We start from the raw sequence: 22,835 nt of genomic DNA on the forward strand, positions 1-22,835 counted from the left end.
ACACATATGGAGTCATTGTATTTTATATTTGAGATTATTCAAAGTAGCCATCCTTGCATTCATGACAGCTTTGCACACTCTTGGCATTCTCTCAACCAGCTTCACCTGGAATGCTTTTCCATCAGTCTTGAAGGAGTTCCCACATATGCTGAGCACTTGCTGAAAGCTTTTCCTTCACTCTGCGGTCCAACTCATCCCAAACCATCTCAATTGGGTTGAGGATGGGTAATTGTGGAGGCCAGATTATTTGATGCTGCACCATCACTTTTCTTCTTGGTCAAATAGCGCTTACATAGCCTGGAGGTGTGTTGGGTCATTGTCCTGTTGAAAAATAAATGATAGTCCCACTAAGCGCAAACCAGATGGGACGGCGTATTGCGGAAGAATGCTGTGGTAGCCATGCCGGTTAAGTGTGCCTTGAATTCTAAATAAATCACTGACAGTGTCACCAGCAAAGCACTCCCACACCATCACACCTCTTCCTCCATGCTTCACGGTGGTAACCACACATGGAGATCATCCGTTCACCTACTCTGCGTCTCATAAAGACACAGCGGTTGGAACCAAAAATCAAAAAATTGGACTCAGACCAAACGACAGATTTCCACCGGTCCATTGCTCATGTTTCTTGGCCCAAGCAAGTCTCTTCTTCTTATTGGTGTCCTTTAGAGGTTTCTTTGCAGCAACTCGATCATGAAGGCCTGATTCACCAGTCTCCTCTGAACAGTTGATGTTGAGATGTGTCTGTTACTTGAACTAGGTGAAGCATGTATTTGGGCTGCAATCTGAGGTGCAGTTAATTGCTGATTTCTGAGGCTGGTAACTCTAACGAACTTATCCTCTGTAGCAGAGGTAACTCTTGATTTTCTGTTCCTGTGGCGGTCCTAATAAGAGACAGTTTCATCATAGCGCTTGATGGTTTTGCGACTGCACTTTATTAAGAAACTTTCAAAGTTCTTGACATTTACCAGATTGACTGACCTTCATGTCTTAAAATAATGATGGACTGTTGTTACTCTTTGCTTATTTGAACTGTTCTTGCCATAATATGGACTTGGTCTTTTCCCAAATAGGGCCATCTTCTGTATAACAACCTTACCTTGTCACAACACAACTGATTGGCTCAAACGCATTAAGGAAATAAATTCAACAAATGAACTTTAACAAGGCAGGGTAGCCTAGTGGTTAGAGCGTTGGACTAGTAACCGGAAGGTTGCGAGTTCAAACCCCCGAGCTGACAAGGTACAAATCTGTCGTTCTGCCCCTGAACAGGCAGTTAACCCACTGTTCCCAGGCCGTCATTGAAAATAAGAATTTGTTCTTAACTGACTTGCCTGGTTAAATAAAGGTAAAATAAAAAAAAATAAAATAAAAACATCTATTCATTTAAATTAATTCCAGGTGACTACCTCATTAAGCTGGTTGAGAGAATGCCAAGAGTGTCCAAAGCTGTCATCAAGGCAAAGGGTGGCTACTTTGAAGAATCTAAAATCTAAAATATTGTTAACACTTTTTTGGTTACTGCATGATTCCATATGTGTCCTTTCATAGTTGTGATGTCTTCACTATTATTCTACAATGTAGAAAATAGTAAAAATAAAGAAAAACCTTTGAATGAGTAGGTATATCCAGACTTTTGACTGATACTGTATGTTTTTTAGATAAGTATTCTTGCCACAAGCCTTCTCACTTCCTTCTATGTGGACATGTTCACATTCAACCACTTACTCTGGAATTATGCTGAATATGCATAACCATGGTGTAATAAGTTGTAGATGAACTGGGTATACAGTACAAGCAGGAATGACTTTACACATAAATTCTTGAAATATGACTGATATATTAATAGAAAAATTAATCCTAAAAATATAAATCAGAAGAAAATATCTGTAATGGTTAAGCAGAATATTTATTGTATAGTGTTACAGTACTTTACCTTGTTATGTTTAGTTAATGGGAGGTATAGGAGAACAAATAGCTACAGTGGTATCCCTTAAGACAACTATCTTTGACAGATGTCAAAAACACAGTCGGAGGCTAGCAACCTGGCTGTTCAGCAAGGGAGTATCAACAGCAATCATTTTTTCTGATATATCTATTGTTCCAAAATACCAGCCTTTCAGTGTACACTTTACCCTTAATTACACTTTAAAACAGAAACACAAAGTTTTGTTTTCCATGCGAAAATGTTGAATACTTTTGAAGAATATCCCCAAAATCTACCCCCCCCCCCCCCACAGCCTCAATTAGTTGCAACATGGACTCTATAGGGTGTCAAAAGCGTTCCACAAGAATGCTGGCACATGTTGACTGCAATGCTTTCAACAGTTGTATCAAGTTGGCACTGACACTGATTGAAGTGGATTTAACAAGAGAAATCAATAAAGGATCATAGCTTTCATCTGGTCAGTCTATGTCATGGAAAAAGCAGTTGTTCTTAATGTTTTGCACACTGAACATTGTGATGACATGGGTAAAATGATCAGATCGAGTTTCGCTTTTGCACAATGTTTTTCACCTTTACTGAATGTTCAGATTCATCCTCTGAGCCAGAGGAGAGATGGTCACCTGCAGAACCTTTGTGACAGAGGGAGCGTCTCTCCTGTCCTGTACATGTCAAAGGGTCTTGATGTCACCCAATGGTGACAGGAGTCAAAACTCATCATTGTGAGGGGGCCAGGGACCCATATGATGCGCGAGTCAGGGCACAGGTCACGGTGCTGCAGTGTTGTCTCTCTCTCTCTCACAGCCTTTGCTCTTTTATTGTCTGCAGACCTTAGCTTTTAGGCAATAACGACCTCTAGACACCCAAACCGGGGGTACTAGCTAGTGTATTTTGATACATGGTGCTGTCTACGTAGTGTAACTGTGTGAGGGACGATAATGCAGTAAAATCTGTGTATTCACTGGCCAGTTCATCAGTATTGAGGAGTGATACCATAAGATTGAAACACTTCCAGCCCTTCCAAATAGGGTATTAATTCCGCCATGTTTCCTTCTTGCTCTGACTGACAATGGGACAAAGCTGCACGGAGCCTGAAGTCTGTCCATTAGCTCTGCTGGATGATTCATAACAAGTCCCTGGTAGCACAGTGACTTCATGCTGATCTCAGAGTAACAGTACAGTACACTCATGGTTAGGCTACACTTCGGTCTGGAGACTCCGTCATCACCACTTCCATGATGAGGCTCCCTTAGATTAGTCTCCTTAAAAATAGCACTGTTCTGTTTCCTATTTAGAAGTAAGCCCTTCAATAGAATCAACCGTAATACAACCAGGCACCCACCTTACCTTCTGTAGCGGGAATGGGTATTTGGGCTTTGCGTATAAAGTGCAGGGGCAACATCACCAGGCAACTTAAGCAGTGCTACATATATCACGGAGAGCAGCTTACAGACACCAATATGTTACTTAACAGTAAAGCATGATGATCATGTCTTGGAATAGCTGTCTGGAACATGCTGAACATTCCTGGACACCACTATTCTAGTATTACAGGGAAAAGTCCCTGAAATACACTACCGGTCAAAAGTTTTAGATCACCTACTCAATCAAGGGTTTTTCTACATTGTAGAATAATAGTGAAGACATAAACACTATGAAATAACACATATGGAATCATGTAGTAACCAAAAAAGTGTTCAACAAATCAAAATATATTTTATATTTGAGATTCTTCAAATAGCCACCCTTTGCCTTGATGACAGCTTTGCACATTCTTGGCATTCTCTCAACCAGCTTCATAAGGTAGTCACTTGGAATGTATTTCAATTAACAGGTGTGCCTTGTTAAAAGTTCATTTGTGGAATTTCTTTCCTTCTTAATGCATTTGAGCGAATCAGTTGTGTTGTGACAAGGTACGGTTGGTATACAGAAGGTAGCCCTATTTGGTAAAAGACCAAGTCCATATTATGGCAAGAACAGCTCAAATAAGCAAAGGGAAATGACAGTCCATCATTACTTTAAGACATGAAGGTCAGTCAATACGGAAAATGTCAAGAACTTTTAAAGTTTCTTCAAGTGCAGACGCAAAAACCATCAAGCGCTATGATGAAACTGGCTCTCATGAGTACTGCCACAGGAATGGAAGACCCAGAGTTACCTCTGCTGCAGAGGATGCGTTCATTAGGGTTAGCAGCCTCAGAAATTGCAGCCCAAATAAATGCTTCACAGAGTTCAAGTAACAGACACATCTCAACATCAACTGTTCAGAGGAGACTGTGTGAATCAGGCCTTTATGGTCAAATTGCTGCAAAGAAAACACTACTATAGGACAGCAATAAGAAAGAGAGACTTGCTTGGGCCAAGAAACATGAGCAATGGACATTAGACCGGTGGAAATTTGTCCTTTGGTCTAGAGACCAAATTTGAGATTTTTTGTTCCAACCGCCATGTCTGTGTGAGACGCGGTGTGGGTGAATGGATGATCTACACGTGTATTTCCCACCGTAAAGCATGGAGGTGGTGTTATGGTGTGGGGATGCTTTGCTGGTGACAATGTCTGTGATTTATTTAGAATTCAAGGCACACTTAACCAGCATGGCTACGACAGCATTCTGCAGCTATACGCCATCCCATCTGGTTTGCGCTTAGTGGGTCTATCATTTGTTTTCCAACAGGACAATGACCCAACACACCTCCACGCTGTGTAAGGGCTATCTTACCAAGAAGGAGAGTGATGGAGTGCTGCATCAGATGACCTGGCCTCCACAATCCCCTGACCTCAACCAAATTGAGATGGTTTGGGATGAGTCGGAACACAGAGTGAAGGAAAAGCAGCCAACAAGTGCTCAGCATATGTGGGAACTCCTTCAAGACTGTTGGGAAAGCATTCCAGGTGAAACTTGTTGAGAGAATGCCAAGAGTGTGTAAAGCTGTCATCAAGGCAAAGGGTGGCTATTTGAATAATCTCAAATATAAAATATTGTTAACACTTTTTTGGTTACTACATGAGTCCATATGTGTTGTTTCATAGAATATTAGTGAAGACATCAAAACTATGTAGAAAATAGTAAAAATAAAGAAACACCCTTGAATGAGTAGGTATTCTTAAAACTTTTGACCGGTGGTGTATACATTTCCTCTGGTACTGTTCTTTTTCAAACTACAAAAAAACGTATAGCAGAATGTTGCAGCACTGCGCAACAAAAGCATTCCCAGTGTGATAACCAATAGAAGGCAGTGTTTTAGCTTGCAATCACCAAAGTATGCATTGCATAGGCATAACGTTTCGGAGAATGCATTTGTGTAATATGTGTGGCAGAACAGAAGTCAGATTTCAATCTGAGTGATGTAACATGGATAACTGTCAGCTGTGCCATAGATCAGAACATCCAGAGAGGGCCTCGTGTTCAGATTACAGACAGATTACAAGGTCAGCATTGCTGTTGTGTTTTTCCTCTTCGGAGACCAGGAATCTCCTGAATGTCCACATTCTTAATGTCTGTCAACTGTGCTTTATTGATGGCTTATGTCAAATGCCATTCTGACAGAGCTCATTAGGCTGAGGGGCTCTGCTAGGTAGAGGGAAGGCAGGGGAAGACAGAGCTGTCGCGATGCCCCATCATTGTCTGTGCAAACCCTGCTGTACTAGTACCAGGGGGTTGATGTGGTGATGAGTTTGACAGGGCTTTGCTGACAGGTCTGTGTGTGTGTGTGTGTGTGTGTGTGTGTGTGTGTGTGTGTGTCCGCGTGACTACTTGAGTCACCCTGTGTCACAGAGCAGGTCTCCTGCTTGATGCCATGACTCGAATCACAACTGACAGGCTGTGAGTCGTCTCCCTTTCGCCCCTTACACATATTCAAATATTTATCTCGGCAGAGCCTCCTCAGTGCAGTGCCTCACATCAGCAGTCCTGTTCTGGGAGGACAAGGCACTGGGAGGACAAGGCACTGCAGAGGTATCCAACTGAGTGAGTGAAACGACTTCACATTGATCCTCTCTCAACCAGTCTCAACCATACCAAAAAACATCCTACAGCATGAAAATGGCTTTCCTTACACTCTCATAACTAGGAAACACTGGGCGCATAAGCAAAGTACACGCTTTCCCTTCAGCATCACATTACATGTTTACACAGATTCAGCAAACACTCTGATTATTGTATTGCTGTCGGCGGCTGAGGCCCAATGCCACTGTAAATAGTCTAATGCACATCTGCTATGGCTAATGGCGAGGGCTATGAGACCAGACTGTTATGTGACATCTTAAGGTAGTTTTCTAATATGCTGATTAAAAATGGATGTTTGGAGGGCAAGCAGAGGGGTACACTGTCAGAGAAGATTAAATCATCATATTTAATACACATTCTCAGGATTAGGGTCAATGTAAATGAGCAAACTGTGGGACGCCAAAGTCAGCAGATGCCTAGATAACTGTACAAAAGGGGGAATAAAGATAACGTCAAAATGCATGATAAAAATCCCTGCACATGGCTGCATATGTTCAAAGTGTAAATGAATCACATGGGTTTACCTTCCTTGGCTGAAGTCTTTTTCATCTAAATTGTAGTCAATTCAAAACAAATCCTTGATTAAATGAACCTGAACAATTATTTTATTAATTTCACTGAATTGAAATATAATTCATCCCAACTAGATAACCTTGATCCAACTGAAGCATAATGCTACCATTCAATTTAATAGAAATTCAGCTAACATTATACAGTGCTTTCAGAAAATATTCACACCCCTTGACTTTTTCCACACTTTTTGTGTTACAGCCTGAATTTAAAATGGATTACCCCATAATGTCAAAGTTGAATTTTCGTTTTTCTATATTTTTACAAATTCATTTAAAATGAAAAGCTGAAATGTGTTGAGTCAATAAGTATTCAACCCCTTTGTTATGGTCAGTCTAAAAAAAGTTCTGGAGTAAAAATGTGCTTAACAAGTCACATAATAAGTTGCATGGACTCACTCTGTGTGCAATAATAGTGTTTAACATGATTTTTGAATGACTACCTCATCTCTGTACCCCACACATACAATTAACTGTCGATAAGTGAATTTCAAACAGATTCAACCACAAAGACCATGGAGGTTTTCCAATTCCTCGCAAAGAAGGTGGGTAAAAATAAATATACTTGAATATACCTTTGAGCATGGTGAAGTTATTCATTACACTTTGGATGGTGTATCAATATACCCAGTCACTACAAAGATACAGGTGTCCTTCCTAACTCAGTTGCCGGAGAGGAAGGAAACCTCTCAGGAATTTCACCATGAGGTCAATAGTGACATTAAAACAATTAGAGTTTAATGGCTGTGATAGGAGAAAACTGAGGATGGATCAACAACATTGTACTTACTACACAATACTAACCTAATTCACAGAGTGAAAAGAAGGAAGCCTGTAACGAATAAAAATATTCCACATCCTGTTTGGAACAAGGCACTAAAGTAACACTGACAAAAATTTGCCAACTGAGTACTACTCTCCATATTTTCAAGCATAGTGGTGGCTGCATCTTGTTATGGGTAATCGTTAAGAACTGGGGAGTTTTTCAGGATAAAAAATAAATGGAATAGAGTTAAGCACAGGCAAACAATGGGAGATGAATTCACCTTTCAGCAGGACAATAACCTAAAACACAAGGCCAAATCTACACTGGAGTTGCTTACCAAGAAGACAGTGAATGTTCCTGAGTGGAAGAGTTACAGTTTTGATTTAAATCTACATGAAAATCCATGGTAAGACCTGAAAATAGTTGTCTAGCAATGATAAATGAATAAATGGGTAAATGTTGCACAATCCAGGTGTGAAAAGTGCTTAGAGACTTACCCAGAAAGACTCACAGCTGTAATCACTGCCAAAGGTGCTTCTACAAAGTATTGACTCTACAAAGTAATGACTCAGGGGTGTAAATATTTATGTAAATGAGATATTTCTATATTTAATTTTCAATACATTTGCTTAAATTTATAAAAACACATTTTCACTTTGTCTTTATGAGGTATTACGTGTAAAAAGAAAACAATTTAATCAATTTTGAAATCTAGCTGTAACACTACAAAATGTGGAATAAGTCAAGGGGTACATTACTGTAGCCCACAACAGAGACAGACACACACAGACAGATAAGTAAAATCCTTGGCAGTGATAATGCCCTGATAGCTTAGAGAGGCTCTCCCTGGTACATCTTAGTCCTTTGGCGGTATGCAGGGTGGCCAAAGGGGATGTTAATCCAATCAGCTAACAGACAAGCCCATATGCTTTGAGCCAGGCTTTGAATTGAGCCAATCAATAATTCCTGCTCTCCTCTCTAACAGTTCCTTTCAATGGCAAAATTCTGAGAAACCACTGATTGAATATGCAACTACACCACACACACTTCAATCCTGCTACAGTAGCACCAGTAGTACTGTTACAAAAAACAATTAATGTAATTTGAATTTCTCCAAGGTACAAATCCATACCGTTTCACAACAATAAACATAAAGTGTTCCGTGTACACTGTCCTGTGAACGTATCCCTGGGTTTTGGTATTTGGGCTGAGATATCATCTAGCTTTGATATCTCGGAAGTATTCTCTCTCCCTCCACATCTATCTTCTGGTTCCAATGTAGTCTGCACTGGTCCTTTAATGACTCTGTTGTGATCCTAAAATGCCTCAAATAACTCAGTGTGTGTCCTCTCAGAAAACATGATGTTGCACACACATACACACCTATCGGCTTTGACCCCCTTTTACACGTAAGCCTTTGCTTTCATACCGAAATGATGATCCATTGGAACTGAAAAAGAAAAACTCAAGTGCAAAATCACATTCTCTACTTTATGCAATTAGCTCGATGTGGAGTCACTTTTTAAGGAGAACAACATACTTTTTCTTCTTCTGAACAACCCTTCATGTGGAAATAAATGTATTCTATGAAGTATTCAATGGAGGATATTGGTATAAGATGACAGCCATTGAGCGAGGGAAAGAAAGACGAGACAGAGAGTGTCACATCCTGACCTTAGTTCCTTTTTTATATCTCTATTGTAGTTTGGTCAGGGCGTGAGTTGGGGTGGGCAATCTATGTTTTGTTCTATGTTTTGTATTTCTGGTTTTGGCCTGGTATGGTTCCCAATTAGAGGCAGCTGTCAATCGTTGTCTCTGATTGAGAACCATACTTAGGCAGCCTGTTTTCCCACTATGGGTTGTGGGTAGTTATTTTCTGTTTTGCACCTGACGGAGCTGTTTCGGGTTGTTCTCGTTTGTTGTTTTGTTAATCAGTGTTCAGTTCCATGAATAAAATGACGAACACGTACCACGCTGCGCTTTGGTCCTCACCTTCTTCCACCGACGGCCGTTACAGAGAGAGAGTGGAAAATACTAACTTCATTACGAGTTGTGGGGACAGTTGATATGGGATAAGGAGGGTGTTATGTTCTTTTTGAGAAAACATTCACTGTTTTACACAGAACAAATGTTTCAACCCCCCCACGTATACAGTACATACCTGTATTGCTGTGCCCATTGACTTACTAGAGACTAATTGGTTTAACAATGAGACAGGGTTAACACTGACGAGGTCAGTAAAGCTCCATGACAGATGCCTGAGTTATATTCACTCTAAGCCCATACGTGTCCCATCTCATTATATCAAGATGAATGGATCTTGTTATGATATCAAAGGATATTCACACTGTGTCTGTCTCACTGCACAATGCAAAGGGAGAGGTCAGACCATGTATATATACACTATGTAGACTGTCTATATGTCACAATGTTAAAGGCTCAGTGCAATCAAAATAGGATTTTCCTGTTTCATATACACTGAGTGTACAAAACATTAGGAACACGTGCTCTTTCCATGACAGACTGGCCAAGTGAAAGCTACGTATGATCCCTTATTGATGTCACTTGTTAAATCCACTTCAATCAGTCTAGATGAAGGGGAGGACAGGTAAAAAATGTATTTATAAGTCTTGAGACAATTGAGACATGGATTGTCCATGTGTGCCATTTAGAGGGTGAATGCGCAAGACAAAAGATTTAAGTGCCTTTGAGCCGGTATGGTAGTACGTGCCAAGCACACCGGTTTGTGTGCTTGGAACTGCAATACTGCTGGGTTTTTCACACTCAACAGTTTCCCGTGTGTATCAAGAATGGTCCACCACCCAAGGAATATCCAGTCAACTTGACACAACTGTGGGAACAATTGGAGTGAACATGGGCCAGCATCCCTGGGGAATGCTTTCGACACCTTGTAGAGTCCATGCCCCGACAAATTGAGGCTGTTCTGGAGGCCAAAAGAAAGAGAGTTCCAAACCGCTCTGCATACAACAGCTAGTTTTCAGTTTTTCCCTCCCCACTCAGACCACTCCCAGACAGTCCTAGAAAAATGATTGCTTGAGAAATGCTATTTTTGTTTATTTTTCATCATTTCAATTGAAAACAATTATAGTAAGGTACTTAATTGTTACCCAGACATGATTTCATATCGAGATAAAAATGGCTGCATTGAACCTTTAAATCAGAAGGGTTACTGTCAGATGAGTTGCCTGCCGTTTATTCCAGAGAAATTGCGTGTCAGATGAGATAATTGTATTTTTTTTTAAATGTTGTGTCTTTTGTGGATAACTGAGAACCAGAGAGTTTCTCTCATCGCCATTTTCTACCTCGAATGCTTTTAGAAACACTGCCTGTCATGGCCTTGCGCTTAATACACAGCTTTCGAGTGAGCAGGGGAATTTTTCTTAGGGCACAGGTGTGCCCTGATAATCTCAGCAGCCTCCAGCAGCACAAAGGAGGGGAAGGTGCTTTCGATGTGGAGAGGAAGAGGACAGTCAGGGTGGAGAAGCATATCCACAATGTGCTTTCCGGTCTATTCGGTTGTGACCTTCAAGCTGAGCTTCAAATAAATGCAACACTAAGAGATACATCAAAACATTGTGGTGACCCTGAATTTCTGCACCATGCCAAGGATGAATACGTGATGTTGATAGACTGTGTTTACAAAAAATATACACATTCTCAATGTTTTATATTTTCAGACAGAGACCTGGGAAAATTCTGTACCAGCACCAAAATTACACCATAACAAACATTCACATAATTCTGCCAAACTAACAAATGCACATAATAAACAGCATAACCTTCCATCGTGGTCCAGTGCTCCTTGGCACAACAGGCTGAAGCTATACTATGGGTGGTGTCAGCATTTTAAAGTGATTTGGACCCATCCTTAAAATTCATGCAGTCAGGGGCAAGAAGACCCTCCCCCCCAACCACCACCACCACCCACACACACACACACACACACACACACACACACTTCCTTGTGTGAAAGATAAAAAGATCAAGCTGCAGACCCTACTACAGTCTTCAAAGGTTTCAATAAACAGTCTGTTGTACACATGCTGTTTCAATCTGCAGAAGCTTACGTCAATGATGGCTACAGTGTATGAGTTGTCTCAGGAGTCTCCCACCCTCCCTCGCCCTAGAGGCCCCTGAGTAGGCTATCAGTGCAGTGGAGGTGCCATGCTTGACATGCTGTAATGGGGGGTGACAAGGTGAGTGGCCAGACTGCTTAGTCAGAGAGTACTGGAGCCAGGCACACAGAGGATGGAACAGCAAGAGTGTCTACACGGGAAATGTTAACTATTAGGAAGAGTAAAGAGACAGCTTCTTTGTGTATATAGGTTTGTTAATATGGCTGACCAAAACTGAGAAAGACAACCGTTTGTGCATATCTTTAGGTCTACTGTTTGTAGGAATAGGTAGTGAAGGAATATTTTATAAGACATATGTCACTGCCGTGTAGATTCATTCCTTGGTAACAAAAATATTTGTACAATAAAGAGCGGAGAGAGGACTGATACTCCCTGGCGGCAGCCCTGCTATGAAGGAGGCTGGGTGGGTGGGGGGGTGGTCAAGGGAAATTCAGCATGTTCTTGTGTGTGACTTACCAGCCTCTGGAAAATACCAGATTTCTGCTGATGCTGCAAACGTGTCTCTATGAAGCTAATACTTAATGTCAGATTCTATACTCACCTTCGCATTAAAAAAGAAGCTATTCACTTCTACATCCTCATCTCTGAAGCACTTCTCACAACACTTAGGTTTTTCCTCTCTCAACGTGTCTACATAGTTAAAAAGATGATGATTGGGTTCCTAAGTAGTGCTCGGTATATACAGTACAACTCCTGCATGTTTTAGCCACTCTCTCTTTACCTTCATTATCAACACTTCATCAATGAGGAAGACAGACAAGTAAATTGGTGGGAGGAGGGTAGGAAGAAAACAAAACAAAAAGGAAAACAGAAAGAAGTGCCAAGCAGTGAGAACTGGCATGCTGCAGTTGTCTGTCAGTCACCTAGCAACAAGTCCTCCCCATCTCCCGCTGTGCTCTCTAATTCAACAAATCTGCTCAGAATGTATGGCTGCTCTCCTGACAAAACGCATTCTGTGCTGGGGGCTAAGGACGTGGGCCTCTGCTGAACACGCCACTCAGCTGCCCATTGACCACCGGGGCCTTTCTCTGCATACACTAAGGAGCTGGGGACAAAGCCCCTGAAAGCAGGGCCAGCTCCACAGAGAAAACATTTGCTTGTAATTGTGTTTGACTGCGTAATGAAAATGATGTTCTTTTTAAATTTGGGCTTGTTAAGGCCACACTATTTTCCTCTTGTCACCTGATCATTGTAAAGAAGCCCCCCTCCCCCACCATGTGGGGGCACTGGGGGAAAATATTGAAAAAAGCCCAAAGGCCCACCCTCTCTTTACTATAACCCTTCTTGTGTTTAAAGTGTTCAGCGACAACAACATCAATCTGAAGACCTGGTTCAATACAGGATGGAAGACTGGATGCTGGAATTTGGGTTTTCAGAGTGGAAAAGGGTGTGCGCACACACACACAGCTCTGTCATCCGGTTCTAAAACCTGCAGTGAGTTGGGAGGTATTGAGGAGGTAGAATTCCTTGTGCTACTTCAGATAAACAGGCCATTAGGGGAAGCATCGGGCTAGCACCAGAACACTGCCTCAATGGACACATTCACAACCACGGGTGATTTGCACACTTCATCCTCTAATTTCCTGGTTTCATTAACTGGACTTTTCCACATTCCACATCCACTTGGTTTTCTTCCTTTTCTCCTCCACCTTAACGGATGGAAAAGGTGGTGAATAAACACACAGGTGAATGTACAAGGGAGGAAAAGTTCAAAAACAAAGAGAAAACCCTCACATTTCAAGACCCCTCAATTTGATTGTTCTTTGAAAGGGTTGTATTATGCTTGAAAGAATTTTGTAAAAAAAACAACAACCATTCCACTCTCTCCAAGGGGTCAGCAGCTTTTTGGCCAATGTACAGCCACGCAGTCTTGTCATGACTGATGACATGTTAAATTACACTTGTAGCCATCAAAGAGCAAAGGTGTTGTTGTATTCCTCAAGGTTTCTCCTCACACCTCATATGGATTGCTATTGAATTACTTAATTGCTTTGGGATGTGGTCCTATCAGCTGCCTTCACTGCACATCAATGAGAGAGCATGAGGCGTTTCAAAGAGACGGGGAAAAGGAGACAGTATTTCTGACCCCCGTACATCGATATTCTGTTTTTTATGCCCTTCTCTGAGCCACTGGCATATTTTAACCCTTTATGTTGCTTTCATACACATGGAGCTGTTTTCTTTGATAGTGTCCACATTTTGTCTTACGTAAACTAATGTCAGACTGGCACTCAGCAATCAGCAAACAAATTCAGTTTTCCCAGTTAGCAAGCAAAAATGTAGATGGTTCTACACACACACACACACATACACACACACACACACACACACACAAACACATACACACACACACAAACACACACACACACACACACACACTTCTTACAGGACATGTATTTACTAATAAGTGTCTCTCTCATCGACACAACCGCAGTGGGATTTCAGACAAATACAATCCCTAAGAACTATAGTCAATTTCCCTAATCTCTGTAACACTATAGTTAATTTAGGGTTCAACTGGTGTATAAAGTAAGAATTAATAGTCTGTGAGGTCAGTTGTGAGTGGTCTCAGGGGCTTGGTCACACTTGAGTTGCTTGAGGGCTTGCGGTGACAACTCTCAAGGAATTAACGAGTTCCACCACATTGACCAGAGCCTGTTTTATTTGTTTTTAAAAGTGGCAACAAGCAGGAGTGTGGGTCTGTGGGTGTTTTTGGAACTCTTTCACCATTAAGACCCCAACTCTGACACCAATTAAAGAGATTATGTCTTAAGCTAAGAGGAAAGCTATAACCGACTCTGTTACTACGGTGATCGCTTTTGACAAGGTCATGGGGCCATGCAACAGTGCATGACCTTAACAGAAATTTACTTTGCTACACAAATGCCCTTTTAACTATTCCTCTCAGCATTTAGCATTTATCTCCAATACCCAATTATGGTTGGCATATAACTGAAAAACACTGACAAAAGGACACACCTGCAAATATGATAGACAAAGGGACACAACTGAAAAGGGTGATCTGTTTTCAACTATTACCAACTGAAATGAATACGATATTAGCCATATTATGTGATGGAAAAAACATTTGAAAGATGATGGTGAAAATGTTTGAATGCTGATTGTGAACATCCCCATTGTTATGAAAAGGGTCAGAATAGGCTACATGTCTCCCTAAGCATGCTTGTTCTAAATAAAACAAACATGTGCAGTAGCATGTTAGTTTCAGTGCTGTGCCTGTTTTAATTTATAGCCATTTTATAATTGGTTTTACTGATTGAATGACTCCAAACAGCATTCACACAAGGATAATAATGATGTGTCTTTTGCCAGACAGACAGGCCAACCCGTTTTGATTGGATAGTTTAGTGCAAGATGTGTGCTCTTTACTGCACAGGTTTTAATTAACCATAACATGTCTTCCCACATGTTGTGCAATTAGGCCTATCAAAAGTTGACTGGAATATAGACTACATGTTATGGACATAGGCCTACGTGCCATTTTGGTTGGGATGACTTATTGTAGGCTAAATGCATGTGTTTATTATGTTATTGTGAATGTTTTCGGTGTCTACTGTAGCCTAGTTCAACATGACTAGGGCTGGAGGATAAAGATCCAAGGTCATCTCGTCTCACAATGGCGTGCACATGAGAACCAGAGCGGCTCATCTCTTTCAGTTCAAGTTCAAGCTAGTAATAGGCTAACGCATGAAGTTAGGCTACTTGGTCATGTTTTACTTTTACAATAATTTCACGAATAACACATAGAATACTTCAAAGTTTGCCACCTAATTTAGAACCAGCCAGCCATAGAATCAAACAATGTATTTAATTGGTCCTATGACTTACATCAGTAGGCTAAGTACATTAATTCAATAGCCGGATAAATTTTGGACCAACATTTATTAGTAGTGTAGGACAAAATGATTTACATAAATTTCAGCCTAAGACCAACACAATAGCCACCTATTTCAAAGTGAGCATATAGGCAAAATGCTATATTCATTTCTACTGGCCCACGGCATTTTGAAAAGAAAGATGAAACAGGCTATTCCGGGATCACACAACCTAAAATATAATAAGTTAACGTATCAGCCAAACTGTTAAGATTTATGATGTCTTACCTTTATGTCGAGTGTATGCTTAATCTTAAAATTTTATAAGAAAGAGTAAAAATTAGAGCTGGCTTCCTCCATCATGAGAATTCTCTTTTTGTCTGTTTTCACGTTAATTGGTAGCAGTTGAACTGCGAGCCGTAAATCAAGCACTAAGGAGTGTATTAATGAGTTGGACCACCCAGGACAGCATTTTCTCCCTAGTTTCTTGACGGACAATGTAAGGATACTCGAGTCTGCCATGCTCTGAAAACCATGAATGAACATTCACAAGAGCAATGTTCGCCTATACAGTCACATTTCCAGTACAGGCCTATCGCGGGTTGTAGGCCTAGTTAACTGAAGAAAACAAAAGTATTTCACAAGGCTCAAGTATTTTGGAAACAAAAGACAGAACTTTCAATTTCATTAATTTGGCTATTTTATATACCACATGTTTGTCCACATCATGAAATGTGTGCAATCGTAGTGAAAACCAATGCAAGGAATGGGCCTATTGGCTGTGCAATAAACTGTTAAGTAGGCCTATATTTTAAATGTTTTATTGAGGATAAATTTGTATGCCATTAACCAGGTTTCCATCCAACCTTTTTATGTGATAAAGTCCATGTCGAATAAAAAAAGAATGACAGGGCTGATGGACACAGCTAATTTTTCGGTAAACTTTCCAAATGTTGATCAAAAAATGCCTAGACAAGGTGGGATCTTTTTGCGTATGTAAAATGTATTATGCAAGAAATGGCGGTGGAAACTCATTTATGAGCAAATATTGATAGGCTATAATAACCGTCATATCATCATGTGACGATATGTTGTGCGGTCCTCCCTCTGACTCCGGAAAGCATGTAGTTTATTAGGCTACAGATGAAATAAATTCTGATAAACTTCACATGTTGGTGAAGTGCATGGTGATGGGCATTTCCAATAAATATCGAGGGTCTTATTCAGGTGACATGATGATTGATGCTTGGCTGCCGTTTGACAAATACAATGTATCTCTCTCTTTGTATGTGTACTACATCATCACGCATATAATTTTATCAACACCAAATCAGTTTGATGGAAACACCCCTCTGTGGGAAAATGAGCATAATGGTTTTATTTGATAATATTCCCATGAAAATTTGTCTTCAATTGGATGGAACTCTAGCTATTGTTTTAATTATTGTTAACTCGGCTCCAGTCCGCTGTGCATAATTAGGCTAATTTCACGAGGGAACACATTGTTTAAGCTTATACAAGTCTTAATACAATTCTATAATCAGTTTCATTTTGACCGTCTGCAATCAACTTCTCTTCTGTTTCGTTAAAAGTACTGTTTTGAAAATTCGGTTTAAAATATCCTGGGTTTGTATAGCTTGTAGACTTAGTCCCCCTGAACAGTTAGTTATACGCTAAACAAAGCTTTAAAAGTCTTCCTTTTATTTCATAGAAGTTCAAATAAAAGTAGGCTATACATCACGTTGTAATTAGGCTAATGTTGTAATATTAAACATATCAATATCTCATTCACACAACATTGTTACAGCCTACTGAAATTATTCACCTACACATATTCCCTAATTATGGCCTATGATTTACAAAACGTAAAGTTTAATTTAACTTATGAAATCTTAGAATAACCAATTTAAAAATAGTTGATCAGTCATTCACCAAAAAGTGGAGTCCTTGTTCTCAGTATTTTATATTGTAATGTGGACTTCATTGCTTTATAACTTAAGTTCATTCAAAACCTGTCAAAAATTCCTAGCGAAATATAAAGAATTAAACCTATTTTGCACACCAACCACGTTCCCATCCACAGTTTGTATGAGCAAAGTCATACACACACACACACACACACACACACACACACACACACACACACACACACACACACACACACACACATATATATATATATAAAATATATCTACATACACATATATAAATAACGACAGTTGTGATGCAAACAGGTAATTTCGGTAAAATTGTATAAATGGCGACAGAGTTTGTTTTCTCGACATGGTGGGATCTTTTGTGTTGGTAAAAATTATTTTGCGAGAAATTGTGGTGGAAACGCCTTAATGTGCAAATATTTATATAATAACCATCAAACAAGTAAACTTGAGAGTCACGCGATTATGTGTGTGGTCTTCCCACTATGACTCGGGAAATCATGCAGTTTATTAGGCTACAGATGAAATAAATTATGATAAACTTCACAGGAGGGTGAAGTGCATGGTGATGAGCTTGATGCGCATTTCCAATAAAAATCGAGGGTCTCATCCTGGTGACATGATGATCGTTGCAGGACTGCCTTTTGACAAATAAAAATATTATCGCTCTTATCCATAATAATCTCATTATGTAGACTCAGCAACCCACACAGCCTACCCGCACTTTAGGCCTATCTGCAAGCGGTTGGCTAGAGCGCTTGTGCCAAGACCAGAGTAGGCACATTTGCTATTTAACGCAGCAGATTTAGTGACAAAACTATGGTAGAGTTAAAAATGTGATGGAAACACATTGAACACTTTAGATTTTTATTCGGTATGTGAAAACTTAAGCGAAAAAGTACATTGTGTGCACTACGTCATCACACACCGACTTTTATTCGCAACAAGTCATTTTGGTGTAAACACACCACGGGTGGGAAAACGCACGTTTACAGATTTTAGAATATTCTCATGAAAATCTATCACCAATTGGAAGGAAACCTAGCTAGTGTCTTCTATTATAATGCTTCACAAAGATAGAACAGTGAACTGCAAAACACCAAGGCTTTATCAAAATGTATTTTTTCCTCCAGGATACAAAATATTACATTTAGCAAAATACACACTTCAATATGAAGGGAAAGTATTATTTATTGGAATGTTAACCTTGATGAGCTGGCTTTGAACTTTCAACCAAGTTTGACATTCCTCTTTCAGTGAACAGAATTTAAACATAACACTTTACTCAACCACAAAGACTGATGATTCATTTTTCAGTATCTTTTGTTAATGGGTAATATGTATGTCCTTGACAATGTGTTCAGGCCTCCTCACTGCTCTAACTCACCCATGTCAACCTTCTCTACAATCATTTTCACTTGTTTAGGTTAGAATTCAATATATAGGATTTCTGCCTCCTCCCATCTTTCTCTCTCACACACTGTCTCTTAACTCTGCCAGGCTGCCCAAGCATTCCTAAAGTGGAGAGTGGAGGAGTCCCCATTGGGAAGCTGAATGTCCATTTTAAAAGACCTTTGTTCTCTTGTCACTGTGGCTTTTTAACCCACATCCTCATGTAGAAAAAATATATTTCCTCCCACACCTGGCTCTGAAATGGGTTCTCCCTGTAAACACTGTAGGCCTGTGTGTGTGTCATAATGAAGGGACCTCAGTCAGACAGGCAGTTTAACCAATTACCTTACAAAACTGTACGGGTGGTTGTATGTATTGAAAGAGGGGCTCATGCATTTATCTTACTTGAAGCGGTTCTATACTGAGAACACTACAGGGGATGTAGCAAAATAACTGCCTCATACTCAACAACTGCCTGTTATGATGAATGCAAACGGAAGTAACCTTCCAACCTCCAATTCTCATAATCACACTTAGGCTAATGGTAGTTGTCACCTAATCACGGTTTGTATGTATGATATGTAATTAAACTAGGAAACGCAGAACACTACACTGTGACAGGGAAATGGCCACCGACCTGGTAATTATAAAGCACAAATAGGAGAATAGTGAAAAAGTGTTGGGTTGATATTCCTAATGGATTCCTATCCATGATTTCTTAGCCACTTCATCATATTTCTACATACAGTATACAAACTGCATATACAGTATACAGTTGAAGTCGGAAGTTTACATACACCTTAGCCAAATACATTTAAACTCAGTTTCACAATTCCTGACATTTAATCCTAGTAAAAATTGTCTGAGGTCAGTTAGGATCACTCCTTTATTTTAAGAATGTGAAATGTCAGAATAATAGTAGAGAGAATGATTTATTTCAGCTTTTATTTCTTTCATCACATTCCCAGTGGGTCAGAAGTTTACATACACTCAATGAGATTTTGGTAGCATTGCCTTAGAATTGTTTAACTTGTGTCAAACATTTCAGGTAGCCTCCCACAAACAGTTGGGTGAATTGAGGCCCATTCCTCCTGACAGAGCTGGTGTAACTGAGTCAGGGTTGTAGTAGGCCTCCTTCCTCGCACACACCTTTTCAGTTTTGCCCACAAATTTTCTATAGGATTGAGGTCAGGGCTTTGTGATGGCCACTCCAATACCTTGACTTTGTTGTCCTTAAGCCATTTTGCCACAACTTTGGAAGTATGCTTTGGAACATTGTCCATTTGGAAGACACATTTGTGACCAAGCTTTAACTTCCTGACTGATGTCTTGAGATGTTGCTCCAATATATCCACAATTTTCCTACCTCATGATGCCATCTATTTTGTGAAGTGCACCAGTTCCTCCTGCAGCAAAGCACCCCCACAACATGATGCTGCCACCCCCATGCTTCACGGTTGGGATGGTGTTCTTCGGCTTGCAAGCCTCCCCCTTTTTCCTCCAAACATAACGATGGTCATTGTGGACAAACAGTTCCATTTTTATTTTATCAGACCAGAAGACATTTCTCCAAAAAGTACAATCTTTGTCCTCATGTGCAGTTGCAAACCGTAATCTGGCTTTTTTTATGGCGGTTTTGGAGCAGTGGCTTCTTCCTTGCTGAGCAGCCTTTCAGGTTATGTCGATATAGGACTCATTTTACTGTGGATATAAATACTTTTGTACCAGTTTCCTCCAGCATCTTCACAAGGTCCTTTGCTGTTGTTCTGGGATTGATTTGCACTTTTCGCACCAAAGTACGTTAATCTCTAGGAGACAGAACGCATCTCCTTCCTGAGCGTTATGATGGCTGTGTGGTCCCATGGTGTTTATACTTGTGTACTATTGTTTGTACAGATGAACGTGGTACCTTCAGGCAATTGGAAATTGCTCCCAAGGATGAACCAGACTTGCGGAGGCCTACAATTGTTTTTCTGAGGTCTTGGCTGATTTGTTTTGATTTTCCCATGATGTCAAGCAGAGGCACTGAGTTCAAGGTAGCCTTGAAATACATCCACAGGTACACCTCCAATTGACTCAAATTATGTCAATTAGCCTATCAGAAGCTTCTAAAGCCATGACATCATTTTCTGGAATTATACAAGTTGTTTAAAGGCAGTCAACTTAGTGTATGTAAACTTCTGACCCACTGGAATTGTGATACAGTGAAATAATCTGTTTGTAAACAATTGTTGGAAAAATTACTTGTGTCATGCACTAACCGACTTCCCAAAACTATAGTTTGTTAACAAGAAATTTGTGGAGTGGTTGAAAAACGAGTTTTAATGACTCCAACCTAAGTGTATGTAAACTTCCGACTTCAACTGTACATACTGCTTGTAATAACCAAATCAGAGGTTCAATATAGTGTACGGGTCTTTGTGTCTTTGTCTAGCCTACACAATGAGGATGCTTGACCCCTCAGTGTCAGTGAAAGGGTGAAAAGTGACCCCCCCCCCTCCAGATACTTACCCACTACAAATACCAATTAGCCTAAGTTAGCATGGGTATCACAACGACCAACCACACACCTAGAAACCAACCAACCACACAAGAAGAGATTTCGAGAAAGAGCGTCATCTGCTCACAAGTCTTTATTCATGTCGCTCTTGACAAGGTGTTGGGCACTAAACATCAAACAGAGAATCACTGAGCGTGTTATGTGTGTGGTTCCAAGGCTGAGGAAGCCTTCTTCCTAATCTCTTTCTACATTGATGTGCTTTACCCAAACAAAATGAAATATACTTTCAAAGCACTCTTGTCAAAATACAGTACATCATAAAGAGAGAACCATTTAGACTAGTAAGTGCTAGCCCATAGACTGTGTGGTCATAGGAAGAGATTTCACATCTTTGAGGTACCGGTTTATCTCTCAGATCCGCACCTTGGGCTGGAATGATGTTATGTGATCGATTCAGACAGGTGAGGTGTGTGGAAAAATATTCAGTTTTGCCAAAGAGGGTGCAGATAATCACTGAGATTCTCAGACTATTCTCAGCCTCTTTGGGAGGAAGGGGGCCGGTGAATTCAAATTCATAAAATATGTGTGAGAAAATAATAGTTCAAACACTTCAAGATCTGACAATAGACAACAGCAAACACTCAGGGGGAAAGGTGGGTGGAGACCATCGGTTTAGTTCCTGTTTTAGCTGAAACCCCGGAAGAAGAGGATGTCCTGGGGAGGAAAAGGGGAGGATGTAGGTGAAGGATGGAGAAATAGAGTAACTAACAGCATGCAGGGACATGGATACCAAACATTACTGACTACATGCTAACAAGAGATGCAAAAACCTGAGAACTGTCTGTATGCAGAGGGAAAGAAAAGTGACTCACTACCTTCTCAGAGGTACAAAGGAAAAAAACGGACTTCCGCATTGCATTCCGAGAAAGAAAACAACCACTGACTGAAGGTCAGAGGCAGAGGCAATTAAAAAAATAAAAGAGAGGGAGATAAACACTTCCACCTCACTACAGCACAGTCCACAAAGCAGGAAGCACAAGCTGACAGACAGACACGGACCATGCTTAGTTAGAACAGGTGCTTCGGTAGTCAGCTACAGAGAAAAAGCAGACAGCCATGTATTCATCAACACATTTAAATAAGAACAAATAGTATACTTGATCTTGGGGAGAGAACGGAATGAACAGATCAGCAGGTAGAGCTTGAAATTATGCTGAACACGCAAGGTCAGTTTCCAGTCGAAGGGAAGCAGAATGTGAGAGCATATTATTAAAGTTGTACTAAGCAGATGGTTGAACGGTGCAATATACATCAAGTAAAAGTCAAAATAATACATTTAATACAATAGGCAAGCATGAAGTTGGAATTAAGGACCAGGCTTTGTACAAGGCAGAAAACAGCTGTGAACTTTGAATGAACACAGGAGAGGTGACAAGAAGATGGTTTCCATGCCCCATCACATAATGAAGCTCTGACGCAACTCGACTGTCATGCTATATCAAAACAAGGGGGATCCTAACAATGGATTTATTTCCCTGCAGTGATATTTGTAGGAGGAAGGGAGGGAGGGCGGCTGGGGGTCACATATCAAAGTCTCAAGCTGACATAAATCAATCAGTCCCATAACTGGACAAAAACAACAGTAGTGACCTGTGGGCCATATCTGACATTAATCCTAAACCTTCCAGTCAGTGTGGAGGAATGACAGGACACGATTTGGTGGGAG

At 40.4% G+C, this 22,835-nt stretch overlaps 1 protein-coding gene across 2 annotated transcripts in view; it reads right to left on the bottom strand.

The window, feature by feature from the left end:
- The window catches only part of LOC139375175 (protein phosphatase 1A), a 57,715-nt gene that overhangs the window by 11,998 nt on the left and 22,882 nt on the right, over positions 1–22,835 (bottom strand). Inside the window, exon 6 of one of the 2 annotated variants that reach the window (XM_071116724.1) lies at positions 21,207–21,823. The exons of the other annotated variant lie outside the window; for it this stretch is intronic. Coding sequence (XP_070972825.1) covers positions 21,794–21,823 — 30 coding nt within the window. The 3' untranslated portion in view covers positions 21,207–21,793. Of the gene's footprint in view, positions 1–21,206; positions 21,824–22,835 lie in introns of those variants that run through there. 2 annotated transcript variants of the gene reach the window in all.

The sequence above is a fragment of the Oncorhynchus clarkii genome, chromosome 19 (assembly GCF_045791955.1).
Source record: "Oncorhynchus clarkii lewisi isolate Uvic-CL-2024 chromosome 19, UVic_Ocla_1.0, whole genome shotgun sequence".
NCBI classification, from domain to species: Eukaryota; Metazoa; Chordata; class Actinopteri; order Salmoniformes; family Salmonidae; genus Oncorhynchus; species Oncorhynchus clarkii.